Source organism: Anopheles cruzii, chromosome 3 (assembly GCF_943734635.1).
Source record: "Anopheles cruzii chromosome 3, idAnoCruzAS_RS32_06, whole genome shotgun sequence".
NCBI lineage: Eukaryota > Metazoa > Arthropoda > Insecta > Diptera > Culicidae > Anopheles > Anopheles cruzii.
In genome coordinates, this window is record NC_069145.1 from 49,085,198 (window position 1) to 49,109,440 (window position 24,243).

Sequence of the window (24,243 nt, forward strand, 5' to 3'; positions counted from 1 at the left end):
CGAGATTTGCGCTAAGCTTGTGGTGAGAAGAAAGATTGAACTTGAATTGAAGAAAGCTGGTAGTTTTTTATGTTCCTGTTTTGAAGAAAGGTAGTGTATAAAGACGAAAATTAGAATCCGTCCTTTACCAAATTTTGTAAATGCAGCATAATTTATAGTCATGATTGAAAAATGGATTCCATCTTTCACTGTTACTTGTGTGAGATACATACATATTCGAAAACATTGGCACCACTATCTGGTTCGATTATGGTTGGGAAAAGTTTACTAATCTGTATGTTTGTTTGTCACGTTTTAAGATATTGTTAAAAATTTCGACACATTAAGTTTTATTCCTTCCTTCTTTTCGTTTGAGATTGTGTAGGAAAACAATTTGAACAATCAATCCATTAATTTGAAATACAAATAGGGTGAAAGGTAAAACTATTCTAATTTGATTTTTTTTCTTTCAATCTTCGTTCATTTTTCACGTTCATGGAATATGGCTCAATAGCCTCAATGCAAGAAGAACAGGTTAATGCATCTGTTTTAGTCAGATGGTAGCTTTTTTGTGTACAATTTCCTTTTATTTCCACTATATTCTTGTGTTTTCCAAGTTCAACTCTCAAATACGCTCGTCCGTTGTAAGGTTTACAGCAATTACAATGAAATAGTATTCAAGTGAATTGAAAATAATAATGTTAACATTCGGTACATATTATCATTAATAATAATCGGTGCCCTTGTGGGTTATATTTAACTTAGCAAATAAGACTAGCATTTGTTTTTCTGTGTTGTTGGAACTTTGAAGACTATTAACTCTCTGGTTATGTCGATCAAATATAACACAATCAAACCCAGGTTTGTGTGGGGTATGTTTTTGATATCGTCGTCATTGTTGTTCTTTAAAACGTATGTGCTACTTTTTGTTTACTTTTGTAACATCGGAATAGTTGGTCCTATTGATTTTGATTCTGAAGTTTTCGTTACAAATACACGGATGTAAGAGTGAAGGTAGCTCGGCTTAAATATACTCATCGTGCTCGCGTTGATACAAACCCTGTACATCAACTGTAAGGTACGCTTTTATATTACATTTCTTTGCTATGCTACTGTTTCCATTTTATTTATACTTTACTGCTAGACTGTATAATCTATCTATTGTCGATTGTTCTCTATTAATTTACGGTTCATGTTATGCATTCAGATATCAAAACATCACGCGTTACCGGAAGGGACGAGGAACTCTGAGAAACTGATATAAATATTTTATTCAATTTGGAAACTAAACTGCTGACCAGGATTGTGGTGCGGTATATGGCTTGACTGATTGTAAATTAAATGCATCTGACACGGGTGAGTTGCTCTCCTATTTTACAAAAGAGTGATGTTTAGAGTGTATAGCCTGTGTTTTAGTTTTTTCACTCAAATTTATGCCAAACTGCCAAGAATCTGTCAACTACTGCCTATAAGAATAAGTCTCTGTTACTAAATTTAGTTTTTCCACATACCTAGTTCAGTATAAACTAACCACGGTTCGAATATTTTTTTGTAACTGCACCACTTTGACTACACAAACTCCAACGCGTGAGTGTTTTAACGATGGCGCACGTTGCATGATATGAGTTTTACTGGCATTATTTTTAAGCCGCATTAGTTCTCCCTTTTGTTAGTCAGGCAAGATATAATCAATTCCAGTATGAAGTTACCAAATCGATACAAGTAAAAATCGATACAACGAACACATCCCAGGAAATCACGAAACAAGATATCGTCTATATCAAACACAATATTTGGCTAGAAAACTGTAAAATTAGGTAGCCTTAACTAAGGTATCTGAAAACGTTAAAATGTACGGAGGGTGTAGATTGTGAAACATCACAAAGTGTAGAATTATTTACATTAAAAAAAACCTTACAGTTGTAAGCCTTTGATGGTGTCTACTATCAATTGTTTGCAGCTTACTGTAACGGAAGATGAACAACGGAACGACCGTTGTCGGTTGAAAGCTGAGTTTGCGATTGTGCTTCGTACATGGAACAATTTTATCACACGGATTTCTAAGCATATGCACGCAACCTTACCTACCATCTATTTTTCTTCTGTATCCGGTTCACATACTACACCGTCTGCAAACAGTGATACATTTTGGTCATCTTTTTCCGTATGAGCAGCATCGGAAACATTTGATAAACTCACGACAATCCTTCCGAATCAGCATTCGCTCTTTCATGCGTATTCACGCAACAGAAGTCCGCAACGTTTAGTTTAGTCAGGATCTCTCCCGCTAGCTTATCATTAACTCACTTATACGCGAGTGACTGTAGGACCTCGATGAACTCATTTTCGCTAGGCATTGGCGCGCCGCTAGAAACGGAGTCAAGATGCATTGGCGCTGCGCTCGTGCAGACAGCATGCAGCCATGCTGGAGGGTCTGGCACTGCCGAAGGTAGAGTTCCTAACACCCGTATGGCTACTGCTGGTGCAGGTGGGTTGCATTGGCGTAATACCAAGCGTTGGTGATGGAGTCGAGGAAGAGGAGGACACACGAGACGAGACAGTCGAAGAGGAGGAAGATAGTGACGACGGCGACGATAACGAGGGCGAAGGTGGCGATGACGTTGGTGAGGTCGGCAGTTTCAGTGTTAGTCGTGGCGGGAACCGAATCCCGTTGAAACCGTTGCGAAAACCGCATGGTAATCGGGCCCTACTGCCACTGCTGCTGCAGCTACTACTGCCAGAGCTGGTTGAACTGTTGCTGGCCACACTGCAGCCGCTGTCTCGGTTGTTATTTTTACAGTCCTCGTTGTCGCCTCCATTGTTCCCGTGAGTAGACAGCTCATCGTTTCCATTGGGCTGGCGGCGAGTTGTCACCTCACTTAAGGAGTTGTACTTGCTACAGTTGTCGATCAAGAAGAACGGTGGCTGGCTGGGCGATATGATCGGTGACGGTGGCGGTGGTTCCAGCTTCCCGTCCGCTATTAGGTTTTGCTCCAGTTCCAGCAGCTGCCCCATAAAGTTAAGGTTGGGAGAAATAATCGGGCGAGCCCGCTTAACCAGCTGATAAGCTTCTATCAGTGATAGTTCCTTGTAGCGCATTACATACGCAATCGCAATGGTGGCACTGCGGCTAATACCCGCTTGACAATGTAGTAGTACGGTGGATTCCTTTTTCCGCGCCTCCTCTGTAAAAAATAGAAACAAAAGAAAAATTTATGTTAGATTGTCAGTCGTTTCCAAATACTACGCACAGTTCAACTTTGAAGAAGGTGTGTTGCCCAGTTACAATTCGATATTTGATACTTCATAGTTTTGTACTTTTTCCAGATTTTCAATAGATTCGGATTTGTTCCTGACTTATCGCAGCAAATTATAGAGATTGATGTGAGAATGCAGCCTGTTGCCGATATGATTAGAACAAACAAAACAAAACAGGGATGAAGTTTGCATGCTCATAAAAGTAAAGGTAGAAAAAAAAAATTAAAAACTGAACGGAAGTTTTGCCATTAGTGTTCTTCGCGTTACCTTTAAATACAATGAAACAATTCGCATTAAACGAATACTCGAAAAAATCAGACAATTCTGTCAGAAAATTGAGTTTGTCTATATCTTAAGCCATTATATTGATTAACCTGGGTTATTCACACCAAAGTACCACACCATTTTTGTAACTGAGAAGATCTAATTTTCCATCAATCCAGAACCTTTGGGGATCCATCATCGTCATCGAAAGGAAGCGAGAGAAGCAATTGGAATCTCACTATTGAGTGCAAATCTCAATACGATATTTATTACACACATTAAAAAACCGGCATGATTTGCGGCCTTCTTTGTGTCTGTGCTTTAAAAGTTTTCGTCATTATGAGTAACTTAGGATGCCTTGATGGAATCCACGGAATGAGAGTGACTCACCATGGCTATCTCACAGAGTATTGTTTCTTTCTGAACAGGATACACAGTCGATAGAAGAATGGTGAGTGAGGTGGTGAGAGAATCACTCGAGATGGCTCATACTATAATGTGCCTGAATGTTCGCTGCATTTGATCGCATGCCGCCCGCGCTGATTATTGCGTTGGTCACGCGCATATCAGGCAGTGGAGGAAGAGATAGTTAAATGAAGGTACTTAAAAGCAATTCATCATGATACTCTTCATTTAGTAATCGGGCGCAAGTCTTGTTTCCTCATTTGGAACCATCTTTAATAAGTGCGTTTTTTTTTTGGATTTTTATTAAATCAAATTGAGAAAAAACAAAACTGTCAAGAGGTTAAATCAATACTCCTGACTCGTGTCTCCCGTTAAACAATGAGTGAGGTGCACGTCAACATTTTTGGTGTAAACGATTTCGAAGCTCGAATGACCTTGTAGTATGTCGGATTGCCACTACAGATCTACAGGATTCACCGTGAATGTTATTGGCGAGACACAAGCGAAGACAAGACGTTTTATTGTTTGTCCTACGCTTGGTGTAGCACGCGTGACTCATTTCAGACAACTACCCGGTTAGTCGTCGGTGGAATCATCGCATGATCGTCAGAACCGTTTGAAATGACAGGGAATTACATATGGCCTACTTTGAAAAATACGAACAAACACACCTTTCAAAGCAAAGTGATCACACACAGTCAGCCGAGACATAGTCTATGATTGTACTCTTTGCTATTTTGTTTCGTTTGTCAAATGCATTTTTGTTTTATTAGCTGTATGTTATAATGCGGGATTTTGTATATGCAATTGCTCCTTCATTATTATTCTGCTACATCTTTTACCTGGCACACAAAACATCCATTTGTTATACCAAATGTGTGAATAGTTCGGAACTGTTGATTGAAAATGTGTTCTGAGTCATACATCCTTTTGCTGTTGCCAGCTGCCGGGGAGCGATCGGGAGCAGATAATTGCAACGATTGCTCACGACCTGCTCACGACCCTTTGAAGTATTCTATTATCGGTGTAAATGAATGTGTATTTCTACTGGTCGCTATAGTTCATTAATAGATGCTTCTGCAAGTATAGCTTGAAAAATATGAGCGAAAAACCCAACTTGACTGATGGTCAAACCAAACTTTGACATCCTGAATGCCAAAGTTTGCCAGTTGAACGAAAGATAGAGAATAATCATTCAGTTTTCACACCTTTTTGCATTCTTGATGAACATAGATTCCAATCATGCACAGCATGAATCATTCATCACCCGATTTCAAACGTGTTATGACGAAGGCGAATATAGTAAATATTTTTCTTCTTCAATTATCAGTTATTGGTGGTCGAAATTGACTCAAACGTGTAAGCAATGAAGTTTGCTTTTATTTCTGTTTTTCCACCAAACTGTTTCCCTCTATGCAGTCGCAAGTCTCTACGATTGCAGCCACTCCCACAATTATAGACGATTATCATCAATTTTCTTCCGTTGAGAACCCACAAACGAAACGAAACGACGATATCTTGGCACTATTTCGTGAGGTCTTCATGATCACTTTGAGTGTTTTTGATGATGTCATATTACTGTAATTTAATCAACGAAGGACGAATTTCACGATCCGCGAACGTTGAGAAATTTTATTATCGCACTAATTTGGTTCACTGTAGGCGAACACGAAAGCCATTCAGAATTGAGCCTCATTCAATAATCCCAACGAACTGATAAGCCGCAAAACTTTCCAATGATATTGTTAGCTTTAGTAAAATGTAAGTTATCCGTATAAAGAGTAAAAGTGAGGTTGTATGAAATTACAACGTTTTGTGTTTCCACAATTACAATACAAATTCTTCGATCCTGATGTGTCGTTTTACCATATACAGCGCCAAGGTACTGTCGATGCTGTAGAAGTCTATAGTCACAGTCATTGACCATCGACCATTGTGGACCACCTTTGTCGGGAGATGGTGTAAGATTGGGGTCGTTATAGCTGAGTGGAACCGATAGCTTGAAGCAAGTTGACTAACCAAGCTGATGAGTCACGTAGGCCTCACAATGCTTTGATTCACACTTGAGTCAATAATCCTTATCTCAAAGATCGACAACGTCAAACGGAATATGTTGTAGTTTAACTTATGGTGTGCGAAGCTTATGCACTGACTCATCTTGGTCGTGCTCTGTTGGAGAGGATTTTGTTCTTCAGGGTTTAGACGTTTCAGATGATTATTTTAACGTATCAAGCCTGGTTTACTGGTTCAGCACTCTGCGAACAATCGAAACCGAAACAGAGAGCTGCGATTAATTATCAAACAAATGGAAGCTTACATTAGTATCCATAGGAAATGTAATTAACGGTTTGGCCTAGTTTCCTAATCAATGAAGGTACATTCTGGCATATTTTCTGACTGGGACAATAAGGTATGGAAAAAGATAATGCATAAATGATGCTCTTAGAACTCCCTGTGACGGTAGCGTTACTTTGATAGCCAACTAAAAACTGGAATACTTCAAACGCGATAGAACAAAGTTAGTAATCACAATCGGTTGATAGCTGCGGGATAGACAACAACTAAAACAAGTAATGGCGACATGTGTGAGCGCATTGTACTTCAACTCGAGTCTCCAGGTAAGTGAAAAACTGACAACTGAATTGATTCCATGACCACCTGAGCAATAGATAGCAACACGCGTTGCCAATAGGGTTAGGACCCACTCCCATATCAAGGGGGTGCAGTTGATCAAGTACGGTGACAAATACTTTTCACTTTGACGGAAACATACCCCGGACGAGGGTGACCTGTTAGCTGCACGCTTTCGAACAGACTTCATAAATCGGCTATAGGGTGACTCGTACAACAAACACTTCCCTATCGGTCGCCTCCTGTTATCGTTTGTGTGAACAAAAAACAAAACCTAGATAAAGCACTCATTGTTACACGAAATACTTAACCTGTCAAAGGGGCAGTATTGATCTTTCTACTTCGTACAGTTCCTTATGTTCAAAGTGCGTCAGGTTCACAATTTGTTTCATTTAAGATTCGGAGACGATAGAAATCCCCAGACATTATGGCCCCCCACAATCCCCAACACAAAAGACTAGAAAAATGTGTGTTGTTTATAAAATGGTTGGAAAAAACAATACAATCCTTACGATTCCATTTGGATGTTGTTATGTATTCAACGGTTTGATATTTGTTATCATCACCTTCAGCAAATCTACCGTCACATCTCTCGTCCTACATCACCAGCCGGCTTCGTCGGTAAGAACTGCGCCTATCCAACTATTACCTATGCAGTACACACCTCTATTCTGAGCCCACACATGATGCTAAAATGTGTACACACGAGCTTACGAGCCGGCAAACTCGTAGTTCGTGCTCTTGGTTGAGCCGTTTATCGCTGTTCATGTAAATTGTGCGAAAAAACAACAAGCGTCAGCATCAGGCAACGGAAGGGACAGAGTAAAAAACAGAGTAGAAAACAAAACATCTATCCCGCCGCTGATACATAGAAGGCTAGGGTGGCTAATTCACAAGCTGGGACAATCGAGAGCCATCTAGAGGTTGCCATAGATTCCTGTTTACAGGCGTCGTTCGCATCTTATCGGCTGCCTGCTATTGAGTAACTGGACAAACACCGTCAATTGTGAGGTACACGGCGCGAAACTCTGCTATCAAGTGGAGCATTCAACGCCAAACAACGTAAAATAATTTGCTGCCGGCGATGTGATAAGGTTTCTCAGCGCAGCCAAAAAAACAGAGAATCCTTCATAACATTTCTCCCTGTATAGCAGAACTGTTAACAGATGAGTAAACACACTCGCCCTCGGTGCCATATTCCCCCCACGTGGTGGAAGGATTTTTTCTGCCCCAGGTTAATACTGCATACATCATCTTGCGCATCCGGTGCAGAAAAACCTGCAACATGTACCGGGTAGGTTTGATCGCAAGAAGCGTGCAGGATGCGCAATTCAAATGGTAAATTTGGATAAATTGAGAATCAATATTTAGATAGGTGGATAGTGCTAAATCTTATCGCTTTGCGTTACACAGAGAATAACTGCAGAACATTTTTCTGCAGTGTAAGCCACGCGGCTAGGATCAGTAACGTTTGAAGTTATCCTGTGGAAGAAACGGTGAAACGGTGAAGCTTATAAGAGTAGAAGTTACAAGTGCGAGCATGAATGAGTTGACTAAATTTAACGGTTGTTTTGATTTTCACAATTGAAAAATTAGAAGTATGACTGAACTGATATGAGCATGAATGCCCTGTTTCTCTCTTTAATACTCAGTTCACTGTTCGTCCATCTGTTCTTGGCGTTACAAAAAGAGACAAATCAAAACGCCTCGATTAGTCGGCTACCGTTAACTATCAGCTGGTGATCAGTTCCACCTAACGAACGGGAAATATCTTCCCGAACCACGCGAATGGCAAGAAACAGACATTCACCGACGGACGGCGTCGCCATCTATTATTGTTAGCACTCAATTATAACCCTATACATATCACACGCATCTACCACTACCAGAGCGATATGGTGTTGGATCTTGCAATGCAACCACGCCAGACACAAAACCCCCTCACGGCGGCGGCAAAGCATATTGCTCGAAATAGTTCATAATTGATCTGCGATGATTCATCGCATATATTGCGCACTTGCAATGCCAGATAGTAAGAGAGCGCAAGAGGAGAGAGAGAGAGCGACCGAAAGAGGGAAAGATGCGAGAAGAAAAGGGAAGCACCATTGAGAGAATGAGCAAGACTGTGTTGACGAGAGAAAGAAAGAGCATGCTGAGAGTTTAAACCGCTGTGGCCATGTGGCGCTGGGACCATTCGACCAACTGTCGTCGATTTTTTATTAGAATTGGCAGACACTTCCATGCGCCGCACTATGGGGAAAAGGTGGTCATAAGTCAACTTAATAACTGAAGGTCTTAGCCTTCCATGTTGCGCAGATTCCGAGATATCATCTGTCAAAGTAGAAAAAGTGATAAAAATGGCTCTTTAAAATCAACTTTTGTCAGCTACTTTAACGCGATCGTTAGCACAGTTCTGCAACGGTAATATACCTATATTATACATCATTCGAAAGGTAATGGTAATGAATGATCTTTCATATGAAATAATCAAACGTTAACGTTTTGCATTGCTGGTACATTTTTTTCGGGAATTTGTATAAAAAAACTAGGAAAAATACAGTTTTTCAACTTTGGTAATGCAGCAAATTTTTGGCGGGCTTTGACGCAACTAAACTAGGCATTACAATCAAAGTTTAAGTAATTTTAAACTATTTCCAGTGTATCTTGCTGGCATATACTTGCCAATTCATCCGCTAGGCTTATTTTAAGAAAAAAAAATCGTGAAGGATAAGGAGGCGCCTGGTCTCTGGTTGCAGAATATTCACGCACTTGCAGGGCATTATCCATTGAAACATTTTGATGCATTACAGATTGCATAACCCAGGCGTTTAGATTGTGCATTAGAAGATTTTAGTGTCATTCAAATTGCATAGCTCAGGCGTTTAAAACCCTTATAATAACGAAAAAAGCTAATTTAATGTACTTGAATGCTTGTATTGCACATAAAAAGTTGAACTTCATCAAAACACATGCAAAAAAAAAGAAAAACGTTGTAAAAAGTCCATAGATTCTTGCTAAAAACAAATATGTCCGCTTTTCCCATACAAATTCCCTACTGTGCGCCGCCACTGAAACTACCAACGGACCTGTTATTTTTCGATTTATCACATCACTTCCCCGTATGCTAACTTCAGGCCCGGTATGAGATATTTCAAAAATCAGCTTGCCTTTAATGAGCAATATTTTTAATTTATAGCTATATCAGTGTATTGATATCATAATCAATTATTGGTCACCGCTAAGGACGTCAACTTCTACCCAGAAATAATTTCACCACGACTCGACAGAGTTGGTCGATTGTCATATCTTTGGCTGGTAATTTATCTCCCCTCAAGGCGGTAGATGTTTTAGGAATTTCGTACAACGCTAATCACGACCACTCGTGGACCGAATCGAACCGCCTGATCAAGTCCGGGGGGCAGACGAGACTGGCACGGAGAGAGGTTGGGATAAATTAGAACAACACGTGTACGAGAGGGGGGTATGTGGCATGCTGTTTAGAATCCTCGTGGCTTATCGTTGACATCATCATCACCATCAACGGGTGCACGCTTCTCCGCTAGGCCCTCATTCTGGTTCCCGCTGGTTAAACGAAACCCTCGTACACGTGCGGCCATTAAGAGTTTGCCGGAGATATGCGAGAGAGTTTGGTGGTGCTTTCTTACACACCCTGGAGCTTCTTTCTTGGGCCATTCCTTGGATACCGCAGAACGTGTTGGAAAGCTACTGTTTCGTGGTCCGCTTAATTGAGTGAAATCACGAAACCGTTTTCGGTCTATTTCGGTAGCCCCAACCGTTCTACGCTGGAGAAGTTGTGTGTCAATGGGCTTGATAGCCACTCGGTAGTTAGCACTACTCGCTCCGGTGGCAATCGTATACACGCGACCGCCAGACATGCTGGGACTCACGCCAAGTTGCCCAGCCATCCCGTCTATGAGTCATACGCCTGTGATGTACCCCTGTGGGCTCGGCTAAGTGGCTGGCATTCTTTTCCCGTTTTTCATGGCCCAGGTTTTGCTGTCGTTATTTCTCATAGTGTGTCCATTACTTTTTCAACTGATTGCAGGTTAGATTGTGCGACGTATCTGTTCCTGTGTGTGTTACTAGTATGCTATGGACGAGGAGGCAACTACTAGGCTGTTCGATCGCTGCTACGAGCCTAACTTTTGTTGGTTATATTGGTACACTCTTCATATGAACGTATGTGAAGTTTCATTTCAATCGGTCACTACATTCTTTGTTTACAACCCATTTAGTGTCGATGTGTCACAGTATTTTTTACAACGGAAAAAATCAAGTATCGTGAAGAGATTGAATTTTTGTTGGAAGGTTTGAAAGCGAAGGAAATTTATGAACGAATGTTGAAAGTGTAGAAGAACTCTTTAGCTACATTAAAGTACATTAAAAGGGGTGATTCTGAGTTTAAACGTGGTCGTACATGCCTTCAAGACGAACCACGTCAAAAACGTAAAAACAGACACAACACCTGAAATTGTAGAAAAAATACACAATTTCGTATTGGAAAATCGTAGAATCACTGAAAGAGATTTAGTATAAGGCCTAGCCATCTCATTGAGCAGCATAACCAATATTTTGACTGAAGTTTTGGGTTCCAGCTAAGTGTGTGCAAAATGGGTGCCGCATTCGCTAAAAATGGAACAATGCACCCGTTCACAAGAGCATTTTGAAAATGGCAAAAATCCATGAATTAGAGTTCGCATTGTTGGAACATAAACCAAATACACCAGAGATTACTGCACCTAGCGACTTCCATCTGTTTTCGGACCCAAAAAAAAAGATTTTGAGCGTTTTTCATCAAATGATGACGTCATAACAGCTGCGGAAGCGAACTTTAAAGCCCTTCCAGATTATCACTCCAGGGATAGAATTCTTAAATGGAAGTCTCGTTGGAACAAGTGCACTAATGTTCAGAGAGGCCATACCGAATAATAAAGTGTATTTCAAATCATACAAAATGTGTTTTTCTTATCGCAACAAAGAACTTATGGAACAGCCTGTGGACGAGGAAAACTTTATCAGGATTCTTCCAGCTGTTCGGTTTACGACGAACCTGCAGGCAGGACGGTACGATTCTTAATGATATGAAAAATCAGTCGAATCGATTGGTGACGAAAACTGACTAAAAATAAACGCCTAAACGACAAAATGCACTTTTCTCCGTGGAACAGGCAGACGACGCAGCAATCGCTGCAGGCTGCCGCTGGGTCTGGTATATTGGGCGCCGAATGGCACCATCGGCACAAAGGCCGCGGGGCGAAGGCCGTCAAATCCTCCGCCTGCCTGCGTGGCATTTGCTGCTAGCGGCGGCCTACCCTATACTTGGTTGCCCTCACTTACACTGTGCGTCATTCGAAGTCTCTGAGCTCGGGCTCTGCGGCTGGCCGCGCGCGATTACGAATCACCGACCAACCAACCCACTCCTCCATTTTGTAGTGCAGAACCCTACGAACGAACGAACCACGAACGAACCGTCCGTCCCGTCGGCGGTCACATCATACCCCCTCTCTGCGTGTGGTCGTGACCGTGCGCGCTCGCTAGTTAAAGTGGCCCGCCGTGCACTGGTGTGTACCATGGCATTTAATTGTGTTTAAATGCGGATCGTGAGTCATCGGCGTGGCAAACACACACAGCGCCGCCGCCGTGGTGTTGCCGAGTCAACCGAGTGAGCAACGACGTAAGTGGCGGAATGGCCACCACGCGGGCCGTGGCTTCTTCTTTCCTTCCCCTTGTTTTATGTTCCCACCGCAAGCCGCAGTCCCTGCCCCACCCTGATCCTTCGCTCGACGTCTAAGCGGGTGAACCTCTCTCGCGTTCTTTGCAGCCACAAACACACCAAAGTAGTGCTGTTTCTGTCATGTTATCAGTTGACGAAACCGCGCGGCGGCCGCTCTATTGCTAACCGCCAAGAGGGCTCTATCTCTCCTCCGCAGAGACTACGTTTGTTTGCGCGCCATGCAGAGGGTGGTGGTGTTACTGACTATTTGACGATGCTCTCCGCAAACCGTCTTGCTGGTGGTTGTTCCTGTTACGTCGTTGACGTCGTTTAACAGCGTTTGATAGCGCACCATTCAATAGGATATTTACGCTTGCAATGCTGGAGATCGCACCACGACTTTCGCGTCTGCCACTTCATGCAAAATAGTTCTTTTTTAATCCTTAAAGAACACACAACTATTTGCAGTAAAACTTCCACTAGTGCATAAAAAGTAACAAAAACAAAGCTACTTCAACAGTGTCCTCTAGTGTCTAGATTTGTGACCTGAACGGGGTCATTCAACTGATGATGTGGGGGGCAGATGAACATACGGTGGACCCAGAACCGGAAGAACTCGTGCTAGTGTCGCCGTCCATGCGTATTCATCAAGATACGGTTCCGGCTGCAACACGTACGAACGATCCTTTGGTGAACGCAAATGACTGATTTCGCCGTCGCGAGTTCGACCGCCAAAGAGCGCTGCAACGTCGGAGTCGGACGACGGCGTGTAGAACTTATGCCACCGGACAAGGTCGTCTAGAAATCGAATACTTCCTCCCGCTCACCCCGGTCGGACTATTGCTCCGCTTCCGGGGCTGAACAGAGGGGGTCGACTTCCAGGGAGGCGACTGGAACCGGGCGGAACCTGAGCAGCTTCCCAAACGAAATCGCAACCTCCTCTTGCCAACACATCGATTTACGGCTTGGAGATTTACCAACTGCGGCAGCTTGCGTTAAATGGCGGCACCACCACACGGAGCTCATGAGCTCACCACAACGCGCCACACACGTCACACGCAGTGTGCAAGGACGTGCGCCCGCTGAAAGGGGTTACGACGTTGCGGCGAACAGCGGGAAGGGGACGGACCGCGCGCGGCAGCAAGCCGTTGGTCCGAAAGGAAGGTGAAAAGCAAAAAACCGGACCATTTACTGCGACGCTCGATGATTTGGTTGTTGCGCGGTAGGGGAAGGTTGATGTCATAGCTATATTTGAGTCGCTCGTTCCTCGCTTCGTCATTCCCGTCCGTTTGGCGCGGTGGTGGCGCGGCGTTGTGCGTCGTCCGCCGCGACTTCCGTTGCCAAAGTCGCTGAATTTTTAGCAAATTGGCAAACTTGGTTGGCAACTAATGTTCGAAGCAAGTCGAAATGGTTTATCAACATAGCGTGTCCATTAAACGGATCGACTTCAATACGATCGAACGTCCTTGCGTTGGAAAGAAAACTTCGCAAGCCCCGCGATACTGTAATTCTTTGTTACAGTTAAACAACAAACTTACACAAAGTCTTTGCTGTTTTTTTGTAGATCACCGTTTACCAGATCTAAAGCTTGAAAATGGACAAAAGTATTTTCAAAGAAATCAAATGTTTATTACATTACATGTGCCATCGCTAGATATACATTTCTCCTATCTCTCTGGTAGATTGTAGATTCCCAGACGAACGAATACTTCGTCTTTTGAAGCAAACCAATTAGTTATAGAATTTCGACTTCCTCGTTAGAAACGAAGTGCTGCTCACCCAATGCGTGTCCCATCGATGGAAATGTATGATATTCGGAAAGAACCAAGTTTATTGAATACAGCGGGGAGATAACAGCTTCCAGTCAAGTGATTTGATTGTATCCTGAAGCAGTTTTGCTTTGTTCGTCATGGAGGCGCCAGGTTGAGCCCCTACAAGCGTCTCCATGGGGGAACGGAAGACACGGCATTCTATTCGTTTTTCGATCAATGCATGGTTCAAATTAATCATTTGTTGTTAGTAGCGATCTAAATTAACGGTTTCACCAGGTCTTAGGAGATTGTGGAACTGAACTCGGAGGACAAAACTGACCGGTAGAGCACTCAGTTTACAATTTCCATTTCCAAGCTGTAGACCTGGTAGAAAAGGCTACTTGGATAATGAATAAAAAACAACAGCAAACTGGTATTCCTAGGCGTGGGTTGCTCAGTTGCATCACCGATCGGTATGTGAAATGCATCAAGCACCAGTAGTGTCGGTCGCTTAAGGGTTTTGCAGTTCGAACTGCACTTGATACCACTGAAGGTAGAAAGGATTGGTTGGTTGGTACTCACCGATGAAGTCGAACGCTTCCTGAAAGTACTGCTTGATGTTCTGGTGCGGGGTGTCGCTGGCCGGAATCTGTTTGTACTTGAGACCGGGCTTTAGCTGTCCAGTCGGCTGCTGGCAAGTGACGTTAAGTATGCAGTTGGCTCCCACGGTTGATGGATCAATCGCATCCCGACCGTTCCCGAGAAGCAGGTGGGGAAACAACAGCGAGGCAGGATGAGACTCAATGTCTGGAAGAATGTTTTTAAACGTTTTAGTGACTTATATTATGGGTTGAAATTCATAGCACACGCATTAATCAACTAACATACACACTGTGAAAACAGCGTTCCTGAAAATTACTATAAACTCCGTGTGCCGCGTAGCTGTCATAAAACTGTGAATGAACTGACGTATGAAAACGTCAGCGACCAATAACCGCGCGCAATTTCATGGAATGCACTATTCAAAGAAAGTGGTTTTTGCCACTCAGCAAAAACATAAACAGTAGCGTGCAAAACAAAGTGGGCTATCATTGAAAAACGGTGGCCTGCTATGATGATTGTGATCGAAATCGACGAAGAAAAGGTGTTTACATGGGTTTTATGACGTCTGTTATTTGCGAAGTGCGTTTGAATGGACGATGCACAAACGCTTCGGGTTTAACTGATGTTTTAACTTGATGTGATCGTTATGTCCGTGTGAATTCTCCGTCAATTCAAAACCATTCTTCGAGATCAATACGCATAGCGATCATCTTCCTTGTCTGGGGTTCAAAATTTTTACCTATCTCATCAGGTTCACCTACTTGCTGCCTCTTATGCCTAATCCTAGTTTATTCTGGAAACTATAAAAGTTTCTTTTCCCCCGTTGCCTAAGTTAGTTATTAGAATCGCCATTGGGATTGAAGGCTAAAGAATAATAAAAAAAATCCAATTGTGCAAGCAAAGTTTCTTTCCTGCTACATGGCATCGGCGATTCTTTTAAAGGAAACCCAACAATGCCACATGACTATCGATTTGACACAAAGTCGTACTAAAAATGCACGATGCTGAGATGAGCAACTATTAGTACTCTGCCCCATTCTCGACCAGTCTGTTTGTCCACCCAATGGAGTAGGGAAGCGTTTAACAGCGAGAAAGACGAGCCACTCGACTACAACTCCATCGTATTCTCGTAGATTACTTGTTTCACACGGTTTTGCACCAACGCGCGCCCATTCCTTGCCGATGTAAACATGTCCTGCGGGGGCGAGAGAGATCAGCTATCGAAATTCCATAGTGTCGACATTATAAGACGCATTCATTCCTCTCTCTCCACGCCTCTTTGTGCAGCTGGCGAACGGCATGGATATGCCGGTTTGGGTAAATCATACATCGGACTAACTGGTAGGTATCTCAGGCATCGGAATTGGCAAGATAGTACAACATCTGGGCCATGATATCGGTTGCCCCTGTTTAGTTGTACACACTGTACCGTTAGCATAGAACTCTGAAGCATCTGTAAAACTATAAGACTGAATATGCGAAGTTGTGTTTAGGCGTATTGCAAGAAACCATTTTTGCTCCCAGAAAATCGTACAACCTACAAAGGCCTTTCACGTGACTCTGCCTCCTTAGGGTGGTATGGTGGTGATACTAAGCGATCTGAGACTGCGAAAGAAGCTTGTGGTGGGGGAAACAAAAAGTTGTCTGACCGGCCTTGAAACCTGATGCACGGCGGCGGCTAGGTGTTGTTTCAGGATGTCTGCATGTGGATCATGTCGTAGCAAAACCGCTACACAAACACCGATAAATCCGATAGCTTTTCTGCACGTCGCGTGCTGTTTGCTTCCGGTGTTTTCTCGTCGGTCTTGGCGTCGTTGGCTTGCCTTTCTTTCACTGTGTTTCCTTTTGGACTATCTACCTCTGACACGTGAAATTAAACGTGCGTAAAACAGGGGAATTCCTCAGCATTGACGGCTCGATCTACTGACCAGTCTCGTTCGATAAGTCCGTGAAAAGTAAACATTAACGCAGACGTACACGCCGTGTACTAGGTCCTTCTACGTGGTACTGGAATGCCTGCGAATGTTGAAATCCTCTCATCAGAGCATCATTCCCCATCAACAATACCAGAGAGCAGTTTAAAAATATCACACTTGATGCGAATTGTCCCGTCTTCTGTATGATGATGATCGACGAACTAAACCACCATCAATTGGGTAATCGCCGAGGCAACCTAAACCTCTGGCACCGTTACGTAAAGCGGCATTCATCGAGAGAATAATATTTCGTTCTGGCTATATGTAGTCGGAAGGTCGGAAGCTATGCCATCATCACAACAGCGACCAGCGTATCGCTGGTTTGGTGCGCACATTAATTTGATGCAAGCATGTTTTATAACCACGCATCGAAGTGTAGAGAACCAGTAAAAACAACGTAGTAAACACCGACCCGGTACTATCTTTGAATCCAAGAGGTTATCTAACGGTGTTAATAATCGTGCACCTTCGTGCAGTATCGGCAGCAAACCGAGGGAGCGAATAAACTTACCGTATGATACGGCGGGACTAGAGCAGCTGCGTGCTAGGGGAACTCGGGTGCTTGATGCGATCGATGAATCATCGCAGCTATCTTTGTGCCGTTTGTGTTGACCATGGATGGCTGTGTAAAATGGAAGATCAAACGAAAAGAGATTGGTTATTGGTAAAAGAGTGATCGATGTAAAAATCTGTCCTCCATCAAACTGAACTTGCTTTAACATAAGTAATATGCTATTGAGATTTTTGTTTGCTCTGTTCGTCCGAATTGTAGTAGAACATTGGTCGAAAACTGCTACGTTAAAAACATAACCAAATGCATCGCTAGTAGTAAATTTGGCCCAGTCTACAAAGCTCGGTACCGTCAAACAGAAGCAGGTGGTCAGGGCTCGAAATGGTGTTTAGTGCAGGTGCAGGAAACCACCCAGCAGCGCCCACAGACCCAGGTTCACTTGCTCAGCAGTGTTTAGCAGCAAATACACTGATGTGTTTGTGACAACAGCGCAATCTTTACTTTAAAGCTTGTGACGCTCACAATCGTCCAGCTGAACTTGAGCGCGAACTTAAGCCTCAAGTTGGTTCGTAGTTCGTAAACGTTTCTCAATCTGAATGAGCCGCGCAGCAACGTAGCGTAAAAAAGCACAATGCTCTCGTCAGCCGTTTACTCTTTCTCCCGTGCCTATGTTGCGTGAAACCTTTAAAGGTCGTTCAATCGAGCCACGCTCTCCGTGGGCCGCCTTTCCGCTATGTTTCGAAAACCAGTTCTCCCTTCTCTCGAGATTCGGGAGCCGTCGGTGGTCGGCGCGCGGAATGTCTGCTGTTGGCCGACCAGTGTGTTCAGGTTGTAAGAGTTTTCAAAAGAACTCAAATTCTAATTTAATCGAAGCAGCACAGCTCAGGACGAAGTTGTGGAAAGCCTGTCGAACTGAAACCACCGGTTCGCAGACATCGCATTTAAAATCACAAACACTAACTCAACGATGTCTCACCATGCAACTTTCGTTGGGCTCACAGCGCGCACAAGCGCTTTCGAAATCGATCACACTGTCAATGGATTCGTTTTCGAGCACGCTCAACAGCAACAGTGGGGTGGCTATGATTAGGAGTATCCCGGGAAGTTACAAGGGGGTTAAACTGTCCGTTTGACAACGATCAGGGCGGCGGCGCGAGGCAGAGCGCGGCGAAACAAAGCGTGACGAAGCGTTGCTGTGGCAGAGAGATGAAGGATTAACACAGCGCGCAGAACTGCGATGAGTCACGAATATGCCATTGGCGCGTCGCCTGCGAAAGTGTTCGCAGCATTTACGAGGCATTTGGGTGTGAGCGTGCGCTAGAGTCCGAGGATTTGGTGTACCAAAGCGGAGGATTTTGCGCCGTGATCTTCGAAAGCACCCGGCGTGTCGGGCGGTTGTGAACAGAAAATGCCTCAAAATAAATCCTCCCAATAGCTACACTTCGTTCAATCATTAGCAAACGCGTGCATAAATCAGTGTGATTTATGTGCGAAGCGCACCAAAAAGGAAACTAGTCAGAACCGACCAAGATTTGAAATTGCTCAATTACTCGCTAACTCAAGCGCGCGGGAAAAGCTTCCTAAATGTTCCCGGGATCTTCTGCAACACTCTATCCGATACACACGATCCGATTGATCCGCAAGTAAACAAACACCACGAATCTGGAGCCGCGCTCGCAGCGATTAGGGCAAACTTCTACCCCGTTCGTCTCAGGCCGACATAAGTGCGCAACGACCGGACTAACTGGGAATGTCATTTGTACCCGGTACCCGGTAGCTTGTCTTCCTCTTGGTCAAGCCCGCCACTGTACCCTTACAGAAATTAAAAATAGTTTTCGTATTCCATTACAATCCTAGCGTATGCACAGATGGCGGACACTTCGGACCTACTAGACGGTGAAGGGTGAACAAATCTGTCGAGATGGAACATTCACCTCTAATGTGCGTGGTGAAACTATCATTACTCACTACCGGATGGGCAGGTTTGTGTTTGGGGATTATATTCGTTTTTTACCATTTTTTATGCATCTACAAAAAAGTATGTCTTTTTATTACACGACGATAGTGGGGCTTGTCCTGTGCCATCCTGTGCTGTTCGCGGATGATCGCCATTTAAGTCTCGTAAACTCACAAAACGATCGCCGTACTCACACGAGAGGCGACCGGATCAAGCCGGTGACTCATCAGCAAACAGCAGAATGGAATTTTCAACAAAACAACGAAGAAGGATTCCTCATCACCATTCTCTGTCCCCGTTATTCTTCTTGTTTATCAATATTTTTCGCTGGACATTTAATACTACTTCAAACCGTGAAACTAGCTGTTCTGAATGATAACAATAATGACGTTGAATAAAGAGAAAAAAGGAGCAGCACACAGTGTACGTATTGACGTTATAATTCGTGACAAAATTAAGTGTCAGTCTCAGCCAACTCTCCTGCAAATGTGCAACGAAACGATGACAAAGGCTTTTTAAACACCACAAAATCGCACCTTGCTGATAATAAATTACAATTAAGATATTCGCATCGCGGTAGATCGGCTGTTAATAGACCTTTGCAATGACATCATTGTCGTTCATTTGTAGATCTTTAAGATGGCCAAGATATCGTGGGGAGCAGTCGAAACATAGGGAAGCAGAAGGGAAATAATGTCAATCTGAGATCTCCGTCAAAAGTAACTCTGGTGGTAAGGAAACAGTTAAAAATGTATACAAAAACAGCATCACACGTGATGGGTTGTCGTTCACCAACCACAAACGGAAAGCTATTTTCGGATACAAAGTCAATTCCTCATCGTTTCCCTCAAGCGGGTGGCGAGGTGGCTGAAGAGGCAAATAGTTGAAACATCGCCCACCGAACAACGGCTTTCGCCATTGCCGTTTACAGAAAAAGCCACGCCGCAGAGCAACGATGATTCATAGCGATTGTGTCAAAGGAATTTGAAATTTATTTAAAGTTTTCGAGGACACAGACCAGACCGTTCCAGACCGGACGGAGCAGACGCAGACGGTGTCTCTGGTATCTGGTATTTTAAGTAAGCAAGTAAGTTAAAAGTAAATATCTGTGATACATGGGAACGGTTTCACGGTTTTGTACCTGTACACTATGCGGATACGCACCAGAAGTCATGCTCTAAGTATCGATTGATATCCAAAGACAAAATATCTTAGAGGATTCGTCACTAACACTGATTGCGCCCAAACGGCAGTGTGGATAGTTTAGGAAAAACAAAAATCCGAAATCAATCGTAACACCGGTATCGCGAAGCGCGGAAAAACGGCCAAACGAGATCCTTGTTACGGAACAACTGATGTGAAGTGAACGTTAAATGAGCTTTATGCTTTTCTCTGAGAACGTAAATCCCTCCTTTCTTCGGCTTCTCGCTTCACATGCTGCTACTCGACGCCCGATGACATCAACCCACCAACAGAGTGGACCGTTAAAAAGTACAACCACACTCAAAAGGCCATGGCCACAATGATCACACACGCAGAGTACGCTTCCTGCGATTTGTATACTTTACCGCGCGAATGTGGCCTCCTTGAACGAAATCATATGAATTTGGGGGTTAGCAGGAAGAAGCCATTTACAACTTATGATGACCATCTCAGAAAAGTGCTAAATGTGCTTATGTTCGTGGATTGGCATGGCAAATTCCAATTCTTTCCGAGTCATACGAGTCGTTTCGATAAATACACGTCATGTTCAATTAAAACAACCTGGGTGCAATTAGTTGCTTGAGCTGGAAAAAACGATTTGTCATGGTTACTGGTAACTTCTTATTGCATCAAAGCTTACCACGATTATCCGATGGTATTAACTGGAGCATCAGGCAGGGAGATTTGTGTTTCATCCTCATTTTGCTGGACGTTTTGAAGTAATTGGTTCCGGGATTACCCGGTTCTGCTGCTGGTACCGTTTGATTCGTCGCGTAGTCTGTACTGTCGCACCGCACCGCGATCTCGTAGCACTTATTTCCCTTTCATATAGGATTTTCAAACTTGCGCAAGCAATCAGCTAAGCCTTGCCGGAAGGATTTGGGGATGAAAGCCTGCTCTGCATCAAAAACTGCATTTAGCGTGCAAATAAACTACAGAACACGATCCAATACACGACGACAACAGTGTAACTGATAGATTACCCGCGAAATAACTGCACAATGTTGCGGTTGCACTTACGAGAACGCATTCATGCACACACACACACGAGCTTTCTAGTATTTTTTTTCAATCGCACTTTGCTACACACACACGTTGTATTGTTGTTTTTTGTTTGGCCAAACGAAAGACCAGTATTCAGAGGGCGATGATCGTCAGGTGCGCCGCAGCACTATCAGACGACGTACGTACGTGCAATGCACACTGCATAAAACGCAGATGTATGCACAGAAGCATTCATACGAATTTCAATGCTTCAACAATGCTCGAACGACGTTGCATGAATTAACATGTGCAGCTCTCAACTAACTTCGCTTATGTAAAACATCAACGGTGTGAGTTGTTGTTTTTCTTTCTGTAATTTGATGTCTGACTGTGCGTTGGGAGTAATTCTGTTTACTTTTCGACGAAGCCTGGCTAGGCGTAGTAATTTGTAACTTGAAGAGGCTTATCATTGGTTACTTGCAGACATTTTGCACGGTGTGGCCAGCTCCTCACCACACCACGCAGGCCCGTACTAATCAGAACACGCTGTAACACGTAACACTGTAACTGAAGATTTGTATACACTTTGGATATATACGATTGTTTCCCGGCAGCAGCAGCAATTAGAGGACTGATATTTCTACCTCGTTATGGTTTTCTTTGACGGACAGTAAATACACACATTCACGGTGCGCACCGACAATGCAGTGGCTGAATCATCAACTCACCGCAGGTTTTCTCACTTCACCCGTAAGCTTTGACGTTTAGTTCTTTCTTTCTCACTCGCGCACCACCAGATTCGCACGGGCGCCACTGAGGCTCGACAGAAGCAGATTTTTGGATTTTTATGACATTACGCTATTACTCTACGTACAATGTGACCCCTCAAAACATATCTATTCCGGAAACGGGGTTTTGTTTTTTGGGTAAAACTCACGAAATAGCTGAAGAAATATTCTCTCTTGCCTGGCAAAGGCGAATCAGCAATATGAATCCACAAAGTTCGAAGAGAAATGATGATCGCACGGAAAGGACAAACAAATCCAAGCAACCAGCGAGAATCGAAACGAGCGACAAACGAAATACGTCTTGTAACTCTGGTGCGAACGCTTTCAATGCGAATGAATGATCTGATGACGAGTTACGCGGCACTCGCAGTGGAACGCACACATGCGCAATCAAACGCACACACGCGATACGACAGACAGAACGTGTAAGTGTATCGTTATGCAAATGGAATCCTCCCAGACGCTCTCCAGATATCCATGAAACACAGAATTTCTGCAAAACAGCTTCAACAAAACGCTCTAATTGCCAATCTGTAGGAAAATAAATCTTACTTTACAACAATTTCTTTGGTAGCTCTCTTGTCCATCCGATGCGGGTGTGTGTACGTTCCAATATGGCTGTTGTGCTGAAGGCAATCGTGCAATCGTGCATATGACACGTGCGCTGGCATACACGATTTCGTGAGCTAGATTTTACACCTCGCAATGACGTCACTGCCTTCCCATCGTATCGATTACACACTTGGACGGTTAAGTTTGATTTATAACGCACACACTTCAACGGACAGCTGAAGCTGCTAGTTGTAGTTGTAAAGTATGGCCAAAGGGTGTATTCTACCAGTGTAGAGTGACCGAAAAGTATGCCCTCCTTTATGCAGCGAAACAGGAGGGATTGCGAATGATTACAACACATTCTGATCTATAATTAGTCAGATAATTTATTGATTGGCCCAAAACAATTAGGATGAGTCAAGTCAGATAAATTTTCCGTTAGCTGTTTGCCCTTCCGACAAAACCATGGAAAATTTTTAGATTGTGTGTGTAGTGTTTACATTCGATTTCAACACAACTACTTCAAACTCGTGCATTGGCTTCTCACTACTACACACAGCTTTGGAATAACCGTTTCTTCCGCCGCACGTGTTAACTTTTCTACACACTCACGCACCAGCATCTATGACTCATCCAGTGCTTCAAATTTGCCTGCATCCGGCACATTGCTTGCGTCTCTGTCACTTGCACGCAAAAAATCGGTCGTTACTCTTCATGGACACAGCTCGCTTCGGTGAATTTCTCGAGCCAGATTTTTGGGACTGTTTTCGCGCTGGAACGATTAATTTTTTGAGTTTTATTCATTTTTAGGTTTTATTTTCGGATAGGTACTTTTTGAAATAAAACTGATAGTTCTTGTTGTTTTTCAATTTGCTTTACAGGGTGAGGGAATGCTTGACACACTCTCGGACCTGAGTGGGATTCTCCCTCGAGGGGCGAGTAGATGGTTCTTGTAAGAAGGTATCACTCTATGTAATCTAGGATTGAATGGAGGTTTATGCAGACTCATTAAATGATAACATTAAGCTCCTAACATGCCACGTGGGTCCATAGATCGATTCGACCGATTTAAATAACAAAACAGTAAACCAAAAATGGCTCAGTTTTCCTACGGAAGGTATAATTGCTTCGACAATAAATAATAAACAATCTAAAGTAGTACTTGAATAACTGTATAACAATAATATAAATATTAGAAATGAATAAAAAAACAAATTTAAAAAAAAGTACCCATAAAGCATGCCAGCACGGGCAAGTGTTGAACCCATCCATGTTTTTGGCCTTCAAATTCAACAGCGATGTACCTATTGAGGCCAAATAATTCTCATTGTGTCAGTTTGTCTTACAAAGATTCTTAAGTTTGTCAGGTTTAAGCATAATTTTTGTGTGTGAAGTTACTGTGCAGATAATGGTATTTTCGCTTTTGCTTTGCAACGTTGTCCTTGGAAGTAAGATTTGACGGTTTTGCGGTCCGTTCCACCATTCTAATCAGTGTAAAAATGTGCCAAGCCATGCTGCTACATGCTTGAAAAACTAGTTCATTAACGAGATCTGTATCAGAAACAGTATACAAACGACGTCGAAAGGATCGAATGCGAAAAAATGGAGGATTGCTCGCGATACAGCTCCTCCGCTGTCCACCAACTT

General features: G+C 43.3%; 1 protein-coding gene across 2 annotated transcripts; it reads right to left on the reverse strand.

Moving 5' to 3' along the window:
• Nucleotides 1-557: 557 nt before the first annotated feature.
• Nucleotides 558-22,217, reverse strand: LOC128275604 (tyrosine-protein phosphatase vhp-1-like). 2 transcript variants are annotated; one of them, XM_053014164.1, is made up of 4 exons: nt 20,913-22,217; nt 17,113-17,223; nt 14,605-14,829; nt 558-3,164 (listed from the first exon to the last, which is right to left on the reverse strand). In XM_053014164.1, the coding sequence occupies exons 1-4, from the start codon at nt 20,971-20,973 to the stop codon at nt 2,359-2,361; spliced, it is 1,203 nt and encodes a 400-aa protein (XP_052870124.1). In that variant the 5' UTR covers nt 20,974-22,217; the 3' UTR covers nt 558-2,358. The 2 variants fall into 2 exon arrangements, with proteins under 2 accessions (XP_052870124.1, XP_052870125.1); XM_053014165.1 differs by lacking the exon at nt 20,913-22,217 and adding an exon at nt 20,234-20,370.
• Between the last annotated feature and the right edge of the window lie 2,026 nt (nt 22,218-24,243).

Excerpts from the sequence above, each read along its gene's own strand:
- LOC128275604 (XM_053014164.1), bottom strand. The coding sequence starts at position 20,973 with ATGAGGATGAAACACAAATCTCCCTGCCTGATGCTCCAGTTAATACCA. Across the intron at positions 17,224-20,912 it reads AATACCATCGGATAATCGTG|CCATCCATGGTCAACACAAA; the intron begins GTAAGCTTTGAT and ends CATTTTACACAG. Across the intron at positions 14,830-17,112 it reads TAGTCCCGCCGTATCATACG|ACATTGAGTCTCATCCTGCC; the intron begins GTAAGTTTATTC and ends ACATTCTTCCAG.